The sequence below is a fragment of the Hydra vulgaris genome, chromosome 13, assembly GCF_038396675.1.
Source record: "Hydra vulgaris chromosome 13, alternate assembly HydraT2T_AEP".
NCBI lineage: Eukaryota > Metazoa > Cnidaria > Hydrozoa > Anthoathecata > Hydridae > Hydra > Hydra vulgaris.
In genome coordinates this window covers 47,881,825-47,905,667 of record NC_088932.1, presented here as the reverse complement: position 1 = coordinate 47,905,667, position 23,843 = coordinate 47,881,825, and the positions used below count along the sequence as shown (strand labels likewise).

At 30.2% G+C, this 23,843-nt stretch overlaps 1 protein-coding gene across 1 annotated transcript; it reads left to right on the top strand.

Moving 5' to 3' along the window:
* Positions 1 to 13,231: 13,231 nt before the first annotated feature.
* LOC136089952 (uncharacterized) lies at positions 13,232 to 14,674 on the top strand. Its single transcript, XM_065816053.1, has one exon. The coding sequence runs from the start codon at positions 13,232 to 13,234 to the stop codon at positions 14,672 to 14,674; it is 1,443 nt and encodes a 480-aa protein (XP_065672125.1).
* The last annotated feature ends 9,169 nt before the right edge of the window (positions 14,675 to 23,843 follow it).

The following is a 23,843-nucleotide window of genomic DNA, read 5'->3' as shown; positions in this document are numbered from 1 at the left end:
TTGATAAAAGAAACTATTGAAGTAATACAAAAATGAAATCGTTATCTGCTTTTTCAAAACAGAAAATGACTATTTCAGGTAAATATAAATAAAAATAAAGTCAAAAGTAATCTTCAATACAAAGTGTACAACCAGTTATTAAGAGCCGTTTTGTGTAAGAATCAGGCAAATTCCTGAAACTGTGGAAGTAACCTACTCCAAATTGCTTGAATTTTTATAATTTGATCAGAATGTAGAGAAAACCAGTCGGGGAAAAAAAAGTTTGCAAAAATGTTTTGTTCACTTGAGATTTTTGAAATTTTTTTAGAAATTTAGTTTTTGCCACCATTGAGTCCAATTTTTTGACAAGGCAAAAAAGTGCTCATAAATTTAGTAGTTAATATCAGTCGTAACATAAAAGCTCTCTCCAAAAAATATAAAAAAAAGTTGCGTGCGGTTGGATAATTACCATAGTTCAAAAGTACAAAAACATTCAGTTTTGTCAATTTTTAATGGGAGTTATTTCTAGCGGCGAATTGTTGCACACGATTTTTCTTCCAGAATTTGTATGTATTGAAAATATTAAGTCTTAAAATGCAAAGAAAGTTATGTGATACCTAAAGCCTATTCATAAATTAAGGCTTAAAATTGAAAAAAAAAATGTTTAAGTATACTTACGAAATGACCCATTACGGCAGAGGCGCTAAGTTTTGCAAAAATATAATCATGTTAAATTTTCAATATAACATGACCCTAACATAATTAAAGAAAAACAACTCATGTGAGTTTTAGATATTAAGTTGCAAAAGTGTTAAAAATGATTAAAAAAGTGATATTTGCACAAATGAGGGATTCGGATCGGTTTTTGCTCAGCAGCACGATAAAATTTCTGTCTTCCAAAATTAGCCTTTAGCATTGCATAAAACAGTGCACGTTATGTTAAAAAAAAAATTAACCACTTCTAATTATGTTATAGATCTCATAACAATTGAAATAAATAATAATAAAATTCAATATACGATCAAAGGTGAGTTATATAAATTTACGTCATAAGAAAATAACTTGGGGTTTTTTTATGAAAATTGTTGATGCTTTTCAAAAGGAAACTGTAGATCTTCAAAAAACATAAAACTATAAACAATATGTTATACATTCATCAGCTGGGAAATGTTGATGTCAAGAAACACCTCATCAATTGAAAGGTAATTATGTGTTTTAAATGAACGCAGACTGTAATATAATTTTTATAATTATATACTTTAAAACTACTCTGCAGTAAGATTTTGAGCTCTTTTTTTAAAAGAAGTCTTAAAAAGGATTAACAAATATGTGCTTTTCACCGGTATACCTTTAGTGTTGCATAGAGTCCTCTAAAAACATGCCTTCATCCTTACCATTGAAGTATAAAAGGAAAAAAATCTCCCGCTTTAAAGGCGTCATCAATACATACCGGTTTATCAATGTCAAAGCGAAAAAATAAAGTATTTTTAGTTAGTGCAATGCTGAGTTCTACTCATTTAAAACAAGAAACTGCTTTATCTAGAGTCAATGAAAACACCAATTTATGTACAAAAACACAAACACAACAAAAAAAAAACATATATGACACCTTCTACTCCAGATAAAGAATTTAATCCCGGTAAAATTATTCTTTAACAAGAGATTTTGGACAAATCTATTAGAAGTCATGAGAGTGTAACTGAGGTTCTTAATGCAAGTCCAATAAAATATAGATTAAAAATGAAGATCGAATATCTTGAAGATATTACTGAAGAAAAATTAAAACGCCAGTATATTCGCTTAGAAAACATATTAAAGAAAAAGTTTGCGGTAGCTGTAGCTCCTGGACAAGAGGAAGTACTTATAGACGTTCTTGAAAGTAAAAATGTTGATGAAATAAATAGCCCTCTCTCAGATAAAATTACTCGCGCTCAGAAAGTATATAAACAAAGTGATTTCATGGGAAAATTAGTTATCCTCTCATTATTAGACCATACTAAGTATACCAAAAAGTTTATAATGAATACATTTGAGTGTACCATCGTATAGAAATAGCAAGGAAAGGGCATGCATGTCGTGAGGGGTTGGCATTACCAGAGAAGGAAGTGTTTGTCCAATCTTGTCTTCATCAAATAAAGTGTGAAAATTTCTTACAAGCGGTATTTTGCATAATGTTGGTTATGGAATGTTTGGTTAAGGAATAACCAAAATTTAATTACGACAGCGGTGAAGAGCAAAAGATAGCGCATGCAATACTGACAACAAAATATAGCCACGCTATCATGTTTTATCGAAAAAGTTGCATTGAAAACAATTATGTACCATTAATCGATTCAGGTTTGTGGAAAGTATTGCATGCAATAAAACCGTCAAGTCGAAAAAGCTTAGCTGGATTAGGTGATATCACTGCTTCAGGTATGAATGGTTTTCAAACATTACAAGTATTGACACGAAGATTCAATTCTAAATCTCTCGAAGCTGCCATTGAGAAAGGAAAAAGGTATCTGAAAATAAGTTATCAAACCGATTTTAATGTCAATGACGCAAATATTTCTTCTCATAGCTCAAAACATGAACAGATCCATCTGAAAAAATCTTCAATCCAACACTGAGATATCAGAAGTGGTATGTGCCGATTGTTACGATTGGTGCAAAGCTATCGAGATGATCTAGAACCAGCAAATCAAAATTCTGATAATCCTGATTCTATTTATGATTTGGAAATAGCTGTAAAGGATGTATTAAACTACATAAAACATCTGATGAGAAATTCTCCACAGAAAAAGGTAAAAATCGACGTTTTTATGCAATTAAACGATGAAACTGCTTTCTGGCTTTGAAAACAAAAGATATTTGGCAAAAAATTCTTCCAATTTGATAAAGAGAGGGCCAGAGAGTATTTTGGCAAGAAAAGAATGAGTTTACATGTGGATATATTCTTCATAAGAATAGAAGGAAAGTTATTCAGGCGTGTTTACTTTATTCAATGTAAAGGTGTTCTCAGGGAATAGTTGATGTCGTTTCGTTAGCTACTGCAGTTTTAGACCAATTCAGAACTGATCAACAGCATATCAAGAAGATGTTTACCAAATCTGATAATGTCGGCTGCTATCAGGGAAATATTTCAGCTAAAGCAATCTACAATGTATGCAAAGAGAGATTTGAAATTGCTGGGATATGATTGTAATGAACCCTGTTGTGGAAAAAATCAATGTAATAGGTATAGTGCAGCTGCAAAACAACTTTAAGGAGTAACGTTAATTCTGATAATAATCTTTTGACTGCTGAAGATATACACAAGGCTATGCATTATAGTTTTGGCGCTAAAGATGCAAAAGTAGCAGTTGGTCAAATTAGCGATGATAAAATTATAGTTACTGGACCAAAGATTAGGAACATTAGCAACTATCACTCTTTTGAGTTTGGTGAGAAAAGTATGAAGATTTGGCGTTATTTCGATAAGTTGTTGTTGCCATATAGCAAAATATATTTATATATATTTATATATAAACTTTTAGCTTCTAACTGAAGACTTAACCTGAGTTGAACTTAACTACACCAACCCTGATAAACAAGGCCGTTGTGGTTAGATATAAGTAGAGCTCAGTACTATATGGAACGCGGTAGGTGTCAAACTTAGATTTTCTTATTCAAAAAGCAAGTGACTTCAATAGCTCTGCTGTTTAAGCCTCACAACTAATAACAGCCTTGCTGTTTTATTTCTTAATAATTTAATACTTTGAAAAAATTTATAATAATTTCTTTTTTATGCAAATAAAAAGTCAAAATAAAACTTTCGTTAACTTATCATCTCTTGAAACTAAACTATACCTTCATTAATTTTCCTTAACTTCTCAACGCATTTACAACTTTTTCTATCAAAATCATCAACTATTTTACAAGCATTAAAAGTCACAGGTCACAAAAAGTCACAAAAAATAGCTACTTTCTCTTTTTCTTTAACTTCAAACTTGCTCGAACCTAAATTCAATATATATATATATATATATATATATATATATATATATATATATATATATATATATATATATATATATATATATATATATATATATAAACATTTCTTGTGAATGTACATGTATAAACATACACAAGAAATGTTTATATATATACACAAGAAATGTCTACTAAATCTTTATTAGAGATATCTGTAAATGTGAAAAATATATTACAACTACAAATATAAACTCTAAATCACTAAAATTGATAGTATAAAATATCTAATAAACTTATAATGCATTTCAAATTTATATTAAAAAATAAAAAAATGCAGTTCAATTATTAGTATGGAGAAGTTCGAATTTATTGACTTCAATTTTAAGTTAGATAAATAAAAAAGTTAAGTTAGACTAATAATAAATAAACTTTGAAAGAAAAAATATTTTGCCTATTTAAATACCGCTTCTAGTCCACATTTGTTTGTTAAATTTATTGATCTAAACAAAAAGATATCATTATACAGCTGTATAATTAAACAGTAAGTTATTACTTTTTATTAGCTGTATAGTTAAACAGTAAATATTTGATAACTATAACTAAATAGTTGAGTTTTTTTATCATAAAAATTGACAAATTTTAAACTGCTTTTTTAACCATTACAAAAATATTTTACATTCACGCATGGGTAAATGTAGCACACGGAGATGAGAATAAACCTATTTTGGATGCGGACGCTCAATCGATGTCCGATGACGTACTATTTTGGACTTAGACGTTTTTAGATGTTCAAAGACGTACCATGTTGGACTTGGCCAAATGGATCTAAACAGTACGTCTTACAGACGGCCAAGGACGTCCTGTGCTCATTGTGTATTGAGTTTAAAACGATAAAAAACTGCACTAATGGAGCAAACCTTAAGCAAACATTATAGGCACAGATTTTTTACTGCCTTGCCACATAGCAGACTGCTACTAACATATACAAGTAAAAGAAACATCATCCAAGCATATTTATGGACAGTACAAGTTTACCCATATGCCATACCCATATAGTATATCATGCAGATCTGATGCTAAAAATTTTCCTATTAAACCAAGTTAATGACGTTATGCAAAACTATAAGAACCTCCTTATGGCAGCTTCAACTAATTTAAATCATATTGAAAATTCTAAACTTCCTATACTACAAGTACCGAAAAGTGTTTAGATCCACTTAACAATTTTGCGTAATTTCATTATTTTTTCAATATATAAAATTAATATTGAACTTTGATGATAAATTATATAAAATATATATAATTTATCATCAAAGTATATATATATATATATATATATATATATATATATATATATATATATATATATATATATATATATATATATATATATATATATATATATATATGTATATATATATATATATATATATTATATATATATATATATATGTATATATATATATATATACATATATATATTATATATATATATATATATATATATATATATATATATATATATATATATATATATATATATATATATATATATATATATGACATGCTTAATTAAAACCTAAAGGAATTTACACCGTATTTAATTGCATCACATTAGGCGATCAATAAACAAACACATACAAATTGAGTAATTTTATGTCAAAGGATATTTAACAATATCATCACATAAACTGATAAATCTATATACCGTAAGCAGGTTTGTCATTTAATAATATTGAATCACAATTTCTAGTATTTTCCAATGGGTATAAGTAAAGAAATACCAATTGAAATTTGTTCCCAAATCGCATAGACAAATGGCGACAGTTATTGGAGTTTCCCATAGCTCTGTGACCAAGATTATTAGAGATTATTAAAGAAACAGGGGAATTTACTTCAAGATCGCGAAGCGGTCGGCCAAAAGGTTACTTCCTCGAGAACAGATTTAAGAATACGATGAGAAGTAATAAAGTCCCCTTTCATAAGCGCAAGAGAGATTAGGGAAAGGTTGACTCCAATATGTGATCAAGTAAGTAAAAGAACCATTCAAAGTCGGTTACGAAGTAAATTTAAAATGCCATCAAGAAAACCAATTAAAAAGCCGTTGTTAACAACAGAGACGCGATAGGATAGAATTAGCTTTTGCGAGGAACATATTCATTGGAGAGTCGAAGATTGGATGCAAAGTTATGTTTTCAGACGAGTCAACCTTTTTGCAACAAGATTGTCAACAACAATATGTCCGACGTGATCCTAATTCCTCAAAATATGATTCAAGATACACCATCAAAACAGTCAAACATTCTCCAGGTGTCATGGTTTGGGCTTGCTTTGCATATAAGGGTGCAGGAAGTATAGAGTTCATTGAAAAGAACGAAAAAATGAACAGTGCCCGATATGTTGACATCTCGTCACAAAACGCAAAATGTTCTTTGAAAAAACTTCACTGTTCAATATTTCAGCAAGATAATGCCACTTGTCACACCTCTAAAATATCAAAGGATTGGTTTGTAGACAACATAATAAAAGTTCTTCCTTGGCCTGGAAATAGTCCGAATCTTAATCCGATTGAAAATTTGAGGAAATACATCAAAGAGAATCTTGATAGAACCAAATGTATATCTACAGAAGCCTTGAAGGATGAAATCAGACAAGTTTGGTGTCTGGAAGCTAATAAAGATCAAGTGTTTATCTGGTGATTAAAAACAAAGCAAATCCATGTAAATATTGATATACATATTTACATTGCTTTGTTTAAATGTGTTTATTAAAAAGTTTAAATTTTTAAAATGTATTTATTTTCATTTGAATTTCAATATATTTGTGTGTGTTTGTTTATTGATCGATTAATGTGTATGCAACTGAATGCGGTGTAAATTCCTTTAGGTTTTTTATTAAAGCATGTCATATACATATATATACTTTATTATCAAAGTTCAATGTTAGTTTTATACATTGAAATAATAATGAAACTCCGCAAAATTGTTAAGTAAATTCTAAATTTTTTTCAGTACCTGTAATACATGCCAGAGAAACATGTAAAGTTCAAAAATTTTATCGTTAGCTATGCATTTTGCAGTTTAATAGTATAAGGGCAATTAAACTTTAATATTTTAATGAAATTTTTTTTAACATCTGAACTTCCAACAAAGCTGCAAGTTGGAACTTCCAAAGCTGGAACTTCAAACAAAACTGCTTAGAGTCAGAAGTTACTGGAAGAGAAAAGATAAATTTATTAACAATTAACAGACAATAAGAAGTTAAACTTAGAAAAAGCTAATTTTGAAATGGATTTGATATATGGATTTGATATGAAATATGTATTTGATAAGAAAGATAAGAACTAAGTGTTAATCCTGAAATACAAAGAGTAGGTGACTCATCAAGTACATTGCCGTTCATAATTATAGGAAGATCTAGATTGCTGCGACAACGATTAGGGGGCATCCATAAAGTACGTACGCAGTAAAACCACTGATTTAGGACCCCCTTTCTACGAACCTGTACGCTTTCAAAGACCCCCTTCCCCCTCCACGTACGTACGCATTATTTTTTTTCAAAATTAACTCGAGTTCTTTTTTCTCTCCTCATTATTTATAAAAATTAAAAACAAATTGAGACTAATCTCAGAAAAAAAAAACACAATTCTGATTTGTTTCACACACGTGAAATTTAACGATTGAAAAAAAAAAAATTCACCGCGTATGTACTCACTGCTTTTAACACCCCTTCCCCCCTTGAACGCGTTCGTACGCTTTTGTATATTCCCATTTACATATTAGTATCTAAAGTTGTTTTGGTCATAAATTTTGATGATAGCAATGGCGATAGTAATAAAAATAATAGTGATCTGAATGATGCAAACTTTGAATAAAATTTGTGCATGTACGGTGATTTTACTTGCTCAGAAGCTGAGTCGAGTGTCGATGAAAGTTCTGATGAAGAAAGTTCCACTAATAAAATAACTTAAGCAAATAAATTTTTTAAGTATGCACATCGTTAGTGTAAACTTTATGTCCTAAAATAAATTGATGCTTTTAATGGTGAGCCTTTTCCAGTAGCACCTTATCCAGAACTAACATCATATCAGTACTTTACAAAAACTTTTAGTACTGAAATATTTGATCTAATTCTAGAACAGACAAATCTACAGATTTATCTGTTTTACATATAGTGCAAATTTAACTGTTACATCGATATAGAATAATCAAATTTGGCCGGTACATCGATAGCAGTGACAAACGATGATATAGTAAAATTTATTTGCATATTAGTTTTGAGGTCAATAATTAAACTTCCACATAGAGCTTATACTGAAGTAATGAAACTTGCATACCCAATATAGCAGATGTCATGACTTCAACGCAATATTAAAAAATAAAACGTTATTTGCATTTTTCAGATAATAGTAAATCATTTCCCTTAAACCACCGAAATTATGACAAATTATTCAAAGTGCAACCACTTATTCAACTTATTTTAAAAAGCATCAAAAATATTCCACCAGAAGAGTCATTCCATTGTTGAACATATTTTGCCAACAAAAGGAAGATCTTTTCTTATACAATATTTTCCTAAAAGGCCCCATAAATGGGGAATAAAAGCATAAGCCAGATGTGGTGGTTCAAAAATTGTATACGATTTTGATATTAAAGAATGAACTTCTAGGTTTATTGATGAGAGGCAGTGCTGTATATTGCTTCAGAGAAAGTTTAACTAGTGGTGTTAACTACAAAGTTTTTTTTGATAACTTTTTTTCATCTATTGAAAATGTTTCGATTGCTAAAAGAGAAAAGATTTTTGCTTGCAACAACAATCCCTAAAGTTCGTATAAAAGATGTTAGTTAAAAGTTACTATAAGAAAAAGATCTCAAAAAGCAGGAAGAGGCTCCTCAGACTATATTATTGATGTTTATTTAGGAATTTGTATTGTGAGATGGTATGATAATTTTATTATGCAACTCACCTCAAATTATGTAGGAAACGAACTAGGTACTCCTGATAACAGTTGACCAAAATAGATAAAAAGTTTGTGACTATTGACCAACCCAAGATTGTTGAAATTTATAATGATCATATGGGATGAGTTGATTTATGTGAAATGCTGCTAGATACATACAGTGTGAGACAAAGCACCGTAAAGTATTATATGCATATTTTTATTACTGTATCGGTATATCTGCAAACAATCTGTATTGCCATCATATGTATCGACATATTCCTTGTTTATTACCAAGAATCAGCTATTACTGTTATAATTTCATACACAGATTAGAGACAGTTTGCCGAAAGCTGCAAAAACTTTATCACTTGCAAAAGCAAGGGCGCCTATAACTTGCTGCAGAAAATAAAGTATCTGCAAAAAGACGCCCATCCAACATTGTAAACCCTTCTAAAGATATCCGATTCGATATGTGTAGCCATTTCCCCGTACTTCAATAGAAACAAAGTGGCTGCAGGCGGCGTGAAAATGATTATACTTTTATTCAATGAGTAAAATGTAAGATAAACTTGTGTCTTTTAAAAGCAAAAAACTATTTTAATGAGTTTCATGGAGTTGACCAAAAACTTTTATTGTTTTAATCCACTACTAGTAATTTCTTATTATTTTTTAGCAACCCTATTTGACTTTTGTTAACACTCTCTTTGACTGCTTGACTTTTAAAATGTAGTGTAGAATTGTAAAGTTGTTTGTTTATTACAAATATCCGTTGGGGAAAGTGTTATTCCATAATAACAAATTTAAATGACTTTAACATTACAAAAAAAAATTTCAAATGACTTTGATTTTTTTAAATTTTATTTGCCATATTGACATTAATGAAATACAAAAAACTTTAGTTAAAATATTTTTATTATGAGATAAAAATTTTAAAATAAAAGGGTTATCATATTTATATTTATTTATTTATTTATTCTTATTATTCAAAAACTCTATATTTACATTTTAACTGCTGATTATTTAAAGTTGAAAATTTTGTAAAAAAAATTAACTAAAATGTTTTTTTTTTTGCTAGCAACTACAGACCAGTTTCATTACCCTCAAAAGTCTCTAAAGTACTCGAAAGTATTACATCCGACACAATAAATTTAGACATATGTCAAATAAGGGTTAATTAAATAAACATCGACATGGATTTGTAAAGGGGAAATCTAGTTTAACAAATCTATTTGAAACAATGGATTTTCTAAGTAAATCGCTAGCGGAAAATATTTCAGTAGATATTTGTTAATTTTAACTTTACTAAAGAATTTGACACAGTACCTCATGAACAATTATTAATCAAACTTAAATCATATGGAATATCAAATCTTATACCCAACTGGATTAGTGACTTTTTAACTAATCGACACCAAAGAGTCATACAAGGCAATGGAGCATCAAACTGGGAATCGATAACAAGCGGTGTTCCCCAAGTATCAGTTATTTCTTGGTTAATTTCATATTTATTAATATGAAATTAATCAAGCCTGCGAATGTACAGAGATCTAGCCATTACAAACTAACAGAGAAAAATGTCGTATTATGCCCTTTAGAATAATAACCTTCACTATATTTATAAACTAGGTGACAAAAATTAGCAGTCTCTGATACCGATCTTGGAAGATCTTGGAATTACAATCTCATCAAATCTTAAATGGAAAAGTCACATAACCAATTGTACATCAAAGCTAATTTAATGCTTGGAATGTTGATAAAAACATTTCATTACATCTCCAAAAAAAAATTAAAGATAGTAAACGTAAATTTTATAAGACCCAATCTTGAATTTGCGATTCAGACACGGTGCCCACAGATTAAAAGTAATATTACTGCACTTGAAAAGTTCAACGTTATGCCACTAAATGGATATCCAAGATTCGAAAACAAAGTTATAAAACAAGTATTGAAATACTTGGCTTAAGCACACTGGAAAAACGACGTAAGAGGCAACTTAATTCAACTAAAATCGCATTCAAAATATACTGGTTAATTTAAAATTGAAGAGAGCAAATTTTACTTAAAAGAAAATTTGTTAAATGAATAATAAAAAAAAGTAAATAAAATTTCAAAATTTAGCACGCGGTAAGTTTTCAAAATTTTCCGGCAAATTTATCGAAGAATTTTCCGGTAAATTTAACGGAAGATTTTTACTTTCGCAACACTAGTTTAAATTACTATCAGTAGACTAAATTTGCTGGTAAAGTATACCAAAAAAAAAAAAAAAAAAAAAAAAATTTAAAAAATTTTATGATTTCTTTTACTTTTGATAACAACAACAAAGAAAACATCATTATGTTATGTTTGCGTAAAAATTAAAAAAAGATCATTATACTTACCTATAATTGTTATAACTAATTTATATTTTACTGACAAATTATAGTCTAACTTAGAAACATAAACTATAAACATAAAAAAAAAATTTTTTTTTCAACTTTTAAAATTTTACAAGATGTATAAATTTGCCACTTAAATTTACTTGCTACCTTCGCAAAGTAAAGGAACCCCACTCTGACCCTTAAAATGCCGCTGTTTGTTATTTAAACTAGATATAAAATCGCATATCGCAAGAAAAGTTCTTTTAACTAATATTATATTTAGTCGAAATAGGAATGCTAAGCAAGTTTCTCATGTAAAAGCTATTGAGCTATCAACCTTTTACTTATGGCTGACAACATTTTAAAGACTTAACATTATAATATACTAACATTTTAAAGTCTTAATATTATAATATAAAGTCTTAATAATAAGTCTAAAATATTATATTCAATACAGTTTTAAATCACTTTAGATTTATTAAAAATTTATGCAAAAAAAAATTATTTAAGGTGATAGATACCCATAAACAAAAAAACAAAAAAAAAATAAACAAAAAATTCAGAATAAACTAATACACAACAACTTTCTTATTTGTTTTTGTTTCAAAAAATAATAATTTGAAAACATTCAATTTAAGAAATAGTAAAGCAAGCCTTTAAACCTACATTATTATTGTAAAAGTCGTTTTTCGATGGCATCTTGTCAACAAAATATCTAAAAAACTAAAACAGTTCAAAACACGACATTTTCACTAGTTCATAATTGTATAGAAATGCAGGAGTTAAACCAAAACTAAGTCATAACACAAAATAATTCAGAAGGTATTGATTGAATATTTTCTTCAAAAATTTACGCATTTTTGTTGATGATAATGAACTTTAGTTGGTTTCTATGAATGTTCTTTAGGCGCTCTGTATAATTTTAATGGATAACTTTAATAAATGCAATAAGCATAAACTTTAAAACTGGTAATCCAAGTTTTTATATTATTGATCTTAAACGAGATTTACAACCAATAATTTTGATAATGCAGAACAAATATATATTTCAAAAATTTTCTTGATACAATGGTTTTCACCGTTTGGAGCAGATTTATCGGTTACTAATTCTATCAATCGGTCTACTGGTTTTGGTATACTTTTCTGCTTTCACGCTGTGATTTATAACAGAACTGGTAAACTCAAGTTATAAATTTAGTTTCAACTTAGCTTTATTTAATCTAATATCACATATTAATATATTCAACCAACCGTATCAACTCTGAAGTATATACTCCCGAGGGACAATTTAAATCTTATCTCAATTATCAACAAATATCGTAAAAAATAAAAATAAAATTGGCTGCTTGGATACCGTCACCACAAAAAATGGTAACCAAGACGGAAATAGAAGCGCTAATCAAGAGAATATCTGTTCTTGAAACAGCGATTGTTGTGTAAGATAATCAAATTGTGGAATTAGAGAAAAGAGTTAAAACGCTGGAGGACAAAACAACAAATGCTGTGACTTCAACAGTGAACATTGGAAATGATTGAGTTAATGTGGTGTCGCGAAACGCAAAAAAACCGAAAGAACAACCAGTTGTGGTTAACGCAGCAATTAATGAGCAGGAGGAGCGAAAGAAACGCGAAAAGAACGTCATTATATATGGAATTAAAGAGTCGAGCAAAACTGAGAGCAAAGATAAAATTGAAGAAGACAAGAAAGCAATTGAGGACTTACTAAAAACAATAGGAAAAGAAAATGTTAAACCGATATATTTAAGGAGATTCAAATCAAAAAACGCTGCCAAACCAGGCCCGATTCTACTCGAGTTATCCGAAGGCGAAAGAAATCCTTTTTTACTCGCGTCAAAAAAGCTAAGAGAAAAACAAGATTTTAAAGAAGTCTATATATGCCCAGACTTGACAGAGGCCGAGAGACTACAGGACTTTGAGTTGAGGAAGAAACGAAACGACTTAAATTCGAAGCTTGACGCCAACTCGCCCTTTCGATATGCGATTCGTGGAAACGAGATTGTGCGATTTAAAAAACAACTATAGAGAAAAAAACAACAAGTTTGAGGAATTTAAAGTATTGTGTCACCTGAATGAACCAAACATAATCGGAGTAACGGAAACATGGTTTAGTGAAACTTCAATTACGTGTGTGGAAAATTTTTGCTTATATCGTAGCGACAGAAAAGATGGCCGCGTGGGCGGAGGAGTTTGTATTTACGTGAATAGCGAAATAACGTCTTATGAAGTAAATGAAAAATGGCTATTGACGACTGACTTAGAACAAATCTGGACTGTACTAAATTTCGGGAACGGCAAATATTTGGTAGGATGCATATACCGACCAAACGATGTGGTAGATATGGAACTGTTCAGAAATGTTTTCAGAACTGAAAGAGAATATGTGGACAAACGGGGTTTTAAAGATCTTTTAATAATGGGTGACTTTAATTTTCCGAAAATTGAATGGTCAGATGGAGCAGTTCATGCAATAAATTCCAGTGAACACTCGATAGAACATCATTTCTCGGAAATAATAAACGACGAATTTCTAATTCAGCACGTCGCGATACCTACTTTTCAACTAAACGAATCAACGTACGAGAATACATTGGACTTACTGTTCACAGTAAACGAACAAAGATTATTTCAATTTGAGACAAATGCGGTATTAGGGAATATAAGCAAAGGACATCTTGTAATTTGCTTTAAATATGCACTCAATCACCATGAGACAAAAACTGTAGCTAGCAATCGGAAATATATTTTAAAAAAAGCTGACTTCGCAGGAATGAACAAATTTTTTACAAATACAGACTGGGTAAACATTTTTGATGCAATTAATGTCCAGGAGATGTACGACACGCTCATTTTTTATGTTAACGAAGCTTGTCAAAAATATATACCGTGTCACAGCTCGAAAAACAGGACTCTTAAAAGAATTTTTTGGATTGACAATGAACTAAAAGAACTTGTGAAGAACAAAAGACGAATGAGACATTTAAACTGTTGCACAAATTGGAAAAACAAAAATATGGTAAACGAATACAAAGCATTGTGTAAAACAGTTAAAATTGAAACGAGAAAAGCCAGAAAAAAATACAAACGCGAACTGGTCTACAAATCGATTAGAAACAAGAAGATACTATTTAAATATGTGAACGATCAACAAAATGTAAAGAGCTCAATTAAAGCGATAAAAAACGTCGAAGGAAATGTTACAAATACGACTAGTGAGATTGTTGACATTTTAAACGAAAATTTTCAAAACTCTTTCACTAGAGAGGGCGACCAAGAATTACCAGAATTCGGATCGAGATGTGGGAGTAAATATTTAGATTTTGACGAGAGTGCAATTAATTACAGTGACGTAGAAACAAGATTAAGCAAATTATCCATTGAGAAATCATGTGGAGTTGATCAATTGAGTACTATCATTTAAAAAAATTGCGCTGAAGGACTAGCAATGCCAATCACATTGATATTTATGTCTTCGATTGATACGAGCGAACTACCTAAGCAATGGAAATTTGCGAACATTACCCCAATCTTTAAGAACAAAGGCAGTAAGCTAGAAGCGAATAATTATCGACCAGTATCACTGACTTCTGTGCCGTGTAAAATTCTGGAAAGCATAATAAAAGACTCACTTTTGGCACATTTTACGAACAATAAATTTTTATCGAAGTGTCAACATGGATTTGTTAAATCTAGATCATGCACAACAAATCTCATGGAAACTGTGGATTATTTAACAGAAAATATCGCACTGAATCGTCCGGTAGATGTGGTTTATTTAGACTTTGCGAAAGCTTTCGACACAGTGCCACACAAAAGACTTGTTTTAAAATTAAAAGCGTATGGAATTACAGGAAAGCTGCTAAAGAGGTTAGAGGAATTTTTAAAAGATAGAAAGCAACGCGTAGTCAACGGTGATACTGTTTCGAGCTGGCGCGATATCTACAGCGGAGTTCCGCAGGGATCGGTAATTGGCCCGATATTGTTTGTTTTGTTCATAAATGACATGCCGGATAGAATACAAAATGTAGCCAAGCTCTATGCAGATGACACCAAAATAATGATCGATGTGAACTCAATAGAGAAAATAAACAGTCTTCAACGAGATATAAACAGTGCTTGGGACTGGTCTAAAGAATGGTTAGTGAAATTCAATAAAGAAAAATGCGAAATAATACATTATGGAAGTAACAATCCAAAACACGACTATTCTATGGATAATGTTGTCCTAGGACAAACTACTATTCAAAAAGATCTAGGCGTATTATTCTCAGCAAACATGAAATGGAGACAGCAAATTATATCTTGCAGCTCGAAGGCAAATAAAATGCTGGGAATGATTAAAAACACATTTGTGAAACTGGATGTGCAGACTCTTAAAGTCTTATACGTGACGTTTGTTCGCCCAATAATTGAATTCGCGGTTCCAGTGTGGTCCCCTCAGCTTAAAGGAGAAATAGAACTGCTCGAGAAAGTTCAACACAGGGCTACGAGAATCAATCCGACTCTGGCAAAAATGAAATACGAGGAAAGACTGGAGATTCTTGGCCTCAGCCCATTATGTGAACGCAGACTTCGTGGAGATTTGATCCAGACTTATAAGTTATTAAATAAGATTGAAAATGTGGACTTTTTAAACGGTTTCAAGCCTAATGATTTTCAAATATCTAGAGGAAACGGTGTCAGGTTTGAACGCGAAAAAACAAAGTGTTACTTAAGACATTCATTCTTTACTAACAGAATAACAAAACCATGGAATAAACTACTTAAAGATGTAGTTAATGCAAAATCAGTAAACAGTTTTAAAGCACAATTAGACAATTGGCTCCTTTTAAATAAAATTAATACTGACACGGCTGTCTAAGTGTGTTATTAATACACGCACTCGTCGTCTTCGGGCGGCTACAACATCTACTACTACTACTACTACTACTACTACTACTACAAAAATGTCCTTTGGATATTCAGTTAGCTGTGTTTTCTCTTCAGCCATTAACTATCAACAAAAACTGTACAGGTCATTGTTTATTTACTTTTCTGACTCTTTATTTATGCTGTTTCTTTGGCTGTTTTAGTCATAAATGCTTTACAAACACTAGTATATACACCATGCAAAACATTAGTTATATTGTTGTAGGCTTTAAAAAAAAGCAAATTGAATGAATTAAGAGATGTTATAGTTCTATGAACTTTTAAAATGAATAATTGGTAGTATTTTTTTTAAAATAATCTTTTAAAAATGCTACTACCAATTATACATTAGCAGCAAAGAACTCTTTGCCAAAATATTTTGTGATATATATATATTTTTTTAAATAAATAATGTTTGATGCCATTGACAAAAACTTTAAATACATGATAGATGTTGTTCTAAACTAAATCTAAGTTGCTTAACTTCATAACTTTTAACATTAACATTTTTTACACAGTCTAAGCAAGTAGCAATCTCACTTACTAAAATATCTCAAAATATCAAAATTATACGTAATGTAACAATTATTTCAGTCTTCAAGAGAGTTACTTGGTCGAGTTTTAAGTTACCTAATTAAAGTTTTTTGTTAAAAAACTAAATGCTAATGTGTTATTTTACCCATAAAAACAAGCCAGACTATTGCTAAGGGCGTTGCTACGCCTAAAAAATTTAATAGTTACGAAAAGATGTTTAATTAATTTAACTTTTTAAATGAAAATTAATTAATTCATTTTAACTACTTTAACATTTATTAGTTCTAAACTCTTAAACGCTTCACAGTGGTCCAGTACCATGCCATAAATACATATAAAATTTGTTTTATAAGAAAAACAATTAAAAAATTAAAATTTATGTTATGTGAAAACCAAATTTTTAAGGTCCGTAATTCAAAAAAAACTTGTCTTAAGATAATTTTTTTTTTAAATATTATTAAAAAAAATGGCAAATCAATATAAAATAATTTAAAATATACAATTTTATAAAAAAGGCAATTAACCGTTCCAAGAAACACCACACGTTCAAAAAACGTCGAATGCACGTTCAGTTTACATTCTGAACGTCCTAAACCTTTTTAGAACCAAAACAATTTTCTTTGGTCAGCGTGGAACGTTCAAAAAACGTCTGAATTACATTTGGAAAGTGTGCAGGAATACATTAAAGTACAGGTCAAATAACCAGCTAAACTAAAATTAAATACCATAATGATAATCACTTTGTTAAATATTTATTTTTATGGTTAACTTTCCGTAGATATTTTAACATTTGGTAATTGTTAATTGCGTTCGCCATTTTTTTTGTATAAATATGAAAACTTTTTATTAAAATTGATAAAATAACAAACTATTTCATAACGAATTGTTTATTATGAAAATTAATAAATGAAGTCTTAGTTATTATTTACAACTTTTTTTATGTTGATTTTTATTTTTATTTAATTTATTATTTTTTATAAATATTAAACTTTAAATAGATATATTTATGTTATAAATTTATGATATCATATTATATGTACATATATATATATATATATATATATATATATATATATATATATATATATATATATATATATATATACATATATATATATATATATATATACATATATATATATATATATATATATATATATATATATATATATATATATATATATATATATATATATATATATGTATATATATATATATATATGTATATATATATATATATATATATATATATATATATATAAATATATATATACACATAGAGTGCTCAATGTTTTTAAAAGAACAGGGCAATTTAAAGAAATTCTCCTGACATTATAAGAAAAATTTCTTTAAATTGCCCTGTTCTTTTAAAAACATTGAGCACTCTACATATACAAATATATATATATATATATATATATATATATATATATATATATATATATATATATATATAAATGCAAAGATAAATAAATATATATATATAAATATATTAATATATTTATATAATATATAATATATTTACATATATACTAGAGCTTGATTAGTCACACTTCTTTGACTCTAGCGTGTTTTTCTTCTTCCTAAAACAGCACTTTTATTATTTACTTTAAATTTCTAAAAAACTTTTTTATCCTGAAATGAATGATTTCGTAAAACGAACAATTTTCTGACTGCACTAAAATTAAAATAAAAACAAGAATGCAGCTTTTAAACTTTTTTATTTATTTATTACTAATATATTTTAAGTTTATGTTTATTAAGGTTGCACCGATGCTGATAGGTACGAGTCAATATTAATTAATTGACCCTATATTTAAATTTATTCTCCTATATTGTCAATTTCTATCTAAACTTTGTAATTTTGCTTCTTCTGTGAATTTTTTATATATATTATAAGAACAAAATTTATAATATAATTAGAATCTGCAAATTTAAAAATTAAAATCATTAAAGCTACTAAAAGTCCAATCTTGTATTTTATCATGTGTTAATAGAAAATTTTTTTTTTTTTATATAAAATAGAAACACAAAAGTTAAAATAAAATAACTAGCAATTCATATTATATTTTTATATAAATAATCTTAGTTTCTAATTTATTTTCTGACACATCTATCTACTATAGCGTGTTTATACAAGCATTTCCTCACATTTTTTTGCTTATTTTAATCAATACGGCTTTTCTACGAAAACAAAAAACAAAAGAAAGAAAAATGAATAAAAAGATTGCTGCTTCAGTATGATATCACACAACTCACCTAAATCAGCTGGATAAGATATATGTATATAAATATATATATATATAAATATATATATATATATATATATATATATATATATATATATATATATATATATATATATATATATATATATATATATATATATATATATATATATATATATATATATATATATATATACAGTATCGGACAAAACAAGTGCAACCAAATAATGCTAATTTAGTTTCTTTATATAAATGCGCTGCATTTTTTCAATTTAGAAAAATAACTATGTAACTGTTAAGAGACAAAGTTCAAGTTTTATTCATCACAAAATTCATTATTTGTACACAATAATTATTAAATTAATCTAAAGTATTAAAAAAAGTTGATTTCCTTCTGGACAAAACAAGTGCAACTCGACAAAATGTTGACCAAGCTGTATTTCGCTATCAATATTTCGTGACGAATCCTTTGTTGTCGATCACAGCCTTGCATCTTCGAGGCATAGATTCGATCAGGTGATCAATGAATCTTTGCGGAATCGCGGCCCAGACCTTTTGGATTTGTTCAAACAGTTCCTTATTACGAACACCTTCACGATTAAGTCTTTGATTGACGATCTCCCACAGGTTCTCGATAGGGTTGAGATCCGGAGATTAAGGCGGCCAATCCATCACCGATAGGTGGTTGTCTTGAAACCACTGCTTGACTACTTTCGATTCGTTGTCTTGCTGAAAAACCCATTTTATTGGCATATTCCATTCAGCATGAAGTAACATAACATCTTTCAGGATATTTTTATACATGAAACGGTCCATTATTCCTGTATTGAACCTAGACCGTTAGCAGAAAAACACCCCCAGACCATTACATTGCTTCCACCATGCTTCACGGTCTTATGGCTGTAACGTAAATCGAGGCGTTTTCCGGCCGGTCGACGTACACGGCAAATGCCATCGCTCCCAATAATGATGAACTTCGATTCATCACTGAGCAGGACAGTTCGCCATTTCTGCACATTCCAGTCAATATGAGATGTAGCAAACAGGAGTCTTTTCTTCTGGTTTTTTTAGTGAAATCAGCGGTTTCTTTGCAGGGCGTCGAAAAAACAATCCCGCTTCAACAGCAAGTGGTCTGATTGTTCGGTCCGATACAGGCAGCTCTAATTGCTTTTGTATCTCACTGATGATATCCAGGGATCCTTCTTGACGGATCTGACGATCAAAGAATCCTTTTTAGAAGTCGTGGAACGCAGCCTTCCACCTTTGTTATCTGCTCCCAACTTCTCCGAAGAACGATAATTGGAACATAGTCTTGATACGGTCCATTTTTTCACGCGATATTTATCACAAATACTTTTTTGTGACATTCCAATTACGTAATCGCCAATAATTTTTTTTCTTAGTTCCAATCCAAGACTGTCGGGAGCCATTTTTGCACTTGAAGTCATAAAATTAATAAAACAAATAATCACCCTTCTCAAGGCTTGTTACATTTACCTTGTGATGATACAATAATGCTCTGTGAAACACAACGTCTTGGTTGGATGTGGACTGTATTGATGTAATGAAACACTTGTTGTATTTCACTTCTTGTATTGATGTTCTTCGATAAAACACTTTGATAAAACTCACTTTGATAAACTGTCTTGATCATACTGACTGATTGACTTCCATATACTGACTGAATTACATGTCAACTTACATATCTCTTATATAGTAAAATAAACCTGTGTGAACCTGTTTTGGAAGAATCTAGATGCTTCTTTTCGATGCTTCTGGAAGCTTCTGAATGTTTCTGGATACTTCTGGATGCTTCTTCTGGAAGCTTCTGCATGCTTCTGTAAACGTCTGGATACTTACTTTAATTATTAAAAAACTTCCGTGACGTTGACACGGACCAGACTTAAGAAAATGAAACAAACCAAAAAAGTTGCACTTGTTTTGCCGCTGCAAAATGGCACTTGTCAACGAAATTCTGCCTTTGTGCTGTCACCTGTCAGCTGATTGCTCATGTCATGTCATGCTATGATTCCAGACTCCTGAACTGTTTGCTGTGGTAGTATAGTTCGTTTTATTTTTAAGGCATATAAAATTAGGAACACTTTTTAGCATGGTTTGATGTTGGTTGCAAATGTTTTGTCCAATACTGTATATATATATATATATATATATATATATATATTTATATATATATATATATATATATGTGTATATATATACATAAATATATATATATATATGTGTATATATATACATAAATATATATATATATATATATATGTGTATATATATATATATATATATATATATATATATATATATATATATATATATATATATATATATATATATATATATATATATATATATATATATATATATATATTAGGGTGTCCTATGTTTATCACTGATAATTATTTTTTTGATTTTTTTGATGCAGTCCCTCTTAAAAGTTTCTTAATGGTCCTACAACAATAATTAATTTTTTTATGACAATTGAAAAATATTTAGGGGTCCCTCAAGGGTTTAGAATTTTTGTGTAAATGGGGAAAAAATTGACCAAAGTACCTTTCTTTCTATTATCCACCCCAGCGTTTTATTCAATTAAAAATAATTATATATTTACTTTTTCCAAGTTTTTTACTTTTATTGTAAAATAAAGACTGTGGAGCAATGGCAAAGTGTAAACCTAACACAACTCGAAGTACCGACATGCTCTGGTTGATTGGCCATCCTCGTGATAATAAATTGAGCTCGCCTTTCTTCTGGTCGTGATGTTATGTAGAATTTTGTTTACTTACAGAGTAAGCAGAAACTGACAGTTGCTCAAAGTGCACAGTAGTCGGTCGCGTACTTGCACAACAAGTACACGACCAACTACTGCCTTTCTGGATAAAATCGAGATTACCGGTCCGACACAAACCAGATATTGTTCCAAAGATTAAAGATCTTTACTCACAGCATGTTGAACTAATGAAAAATTGTTCAAGGAATAATGCTAAGGATATACAGAACCTAAAAGAATACATCGAAAAGCTGGATATTTTGTTTGATATCAGTCATGCTGATTCTAACAACCTTATCAATAATGAGGAAGACCGACAGTCTGTAAAGTTGAAAGAATCTAGAACCGGATGCATTGGATCTGCCGACAATAAAATGTTTTTCTGCGATAAGCGTTCATAAAGAACGATTAGTACTCCAGCAAAGAGCAACCTCAGCAGGATATCAATTAATGCAGACAGATGTGGAAACTGAAGATGAAAATGAGGAAACAACATAATCATCGCAGTTGAGCTCCTCAGATGATGAAGAATCTATGGATGAATTTGTTGTATAGTCTCGAACTAATGAAAGACCGACCGAGCAACTTAAGTGTGCTGGTGTGATGACTTTAAAAGTGGCTGCTGTATTAGACCGCACAAACATCAGCATTCGTAAATCAACAATGATAATTGCATCAATGGTTAATGAAATTAGATGCTCCACGACATCTGTTGTTCTTTCAAAAAGATAGTCCGTCGTCAACGACAGCTTTTTCGTTGTGAAGCTGCACAGAAGATCAAGGATGACTTTCTACCTAGTAAGTCCGTCGTTCGTTGGGATGGCAAACTACTACCTGACATCACTGGAGTAGACAGCAACCAAGTTGATATATTTGGCAGTTCTTGTTTCTTCACTTGTTGATGGAAATATTAAACTGTTGGGAGTACCAAAGTTGACTTCTAGAACAGGACAAGTGGGATCGGAGGCAATTCTTGACCAACTCAAATCATGGCAGTGCGACCAACAAGTCATTGTAATGTGCTTTGACACAACAGCCTCAAATACCGGCAGACTGAGTGTAGTCTGCACTCTTCTGGAGAAGGCTCTCGGTCGCAATCTGCTGTGGATGGCATGTCGCCACCACATGTTTGAGTTGTTGTTGTCTGATGCATATGGAGTGTGTCTAGGTCCGTCAACTGGACCAGATATTTGATTTTTAAAAGATTCCGAGAGTAATGGTCAGAGTTGGTCCACCGTCAGCCTATGCTACGACCAGTGCCATTGGTGAGTGCAAGTGACAATCTGAAGGAGTTAATTGCTGAGCAGCTTCAACTTGGCCATCCACGAGATGACTATTGAGAATATCTCCAACTCGCCATGACATTCTATTGATTCAAAGACTGCTTACGTATTAAGATGGTGCTTTGCAGACAAAAGGTTTAAAGATGATGAAGCGTCACTACTGGTACCTCAGCCAAGAGATAGAAACAGTTTCATTGTTCTCTCAGCATATGTCTTCTGAAGAAAAAACCCAGCTTGTGTCGACAATGAAAAGTGATCGAGGATTGCATTTACTCAAGTCTCTTCCAAAAACAACGGAATTACTCCTTTCTTGAAGTTTCTTCCTAGTTACTGTCATTGATGATAGCTTTCTCGATATTCCAGTGGAAGAGTGGCACGAAAACCATTCCTATTAGATGGCACATCAACTTGTAAATAATTGGCCATGTGTTATTGATTGTGCTGAGCGGGGCGTTGCTCTCATCCAAAATTTTAATGCAGCTATAACAAAGCATGAAGAACAGAAACAATTTCTATTTCAGGTTGTTGAAAAACACAGACAAGACTTTTCCAAATGCAATCGTGACAATCTTGTGGAAATTTAGATTTTAGAAGTTATTTATCATATTTTAGAATGAACAATTGAAACCTTGCTGCCATTTTATATAATAAATTATTGTCTTTAATTGTGTTCAAACGAGCATAAAAAAATTACGTTTTCTATTGCTATTGCCCATTTACACAAAAATTCTAGACCCTTGAGGGACCCCTAAATGTTTTTTAATTGTCATAAAAAAAATTATGGGTTGTTAAGCGACTGCAAAGAAACTTTTAAGAGGGACTGCATCAAAAAATTCAGAAAAAAAATTTTCT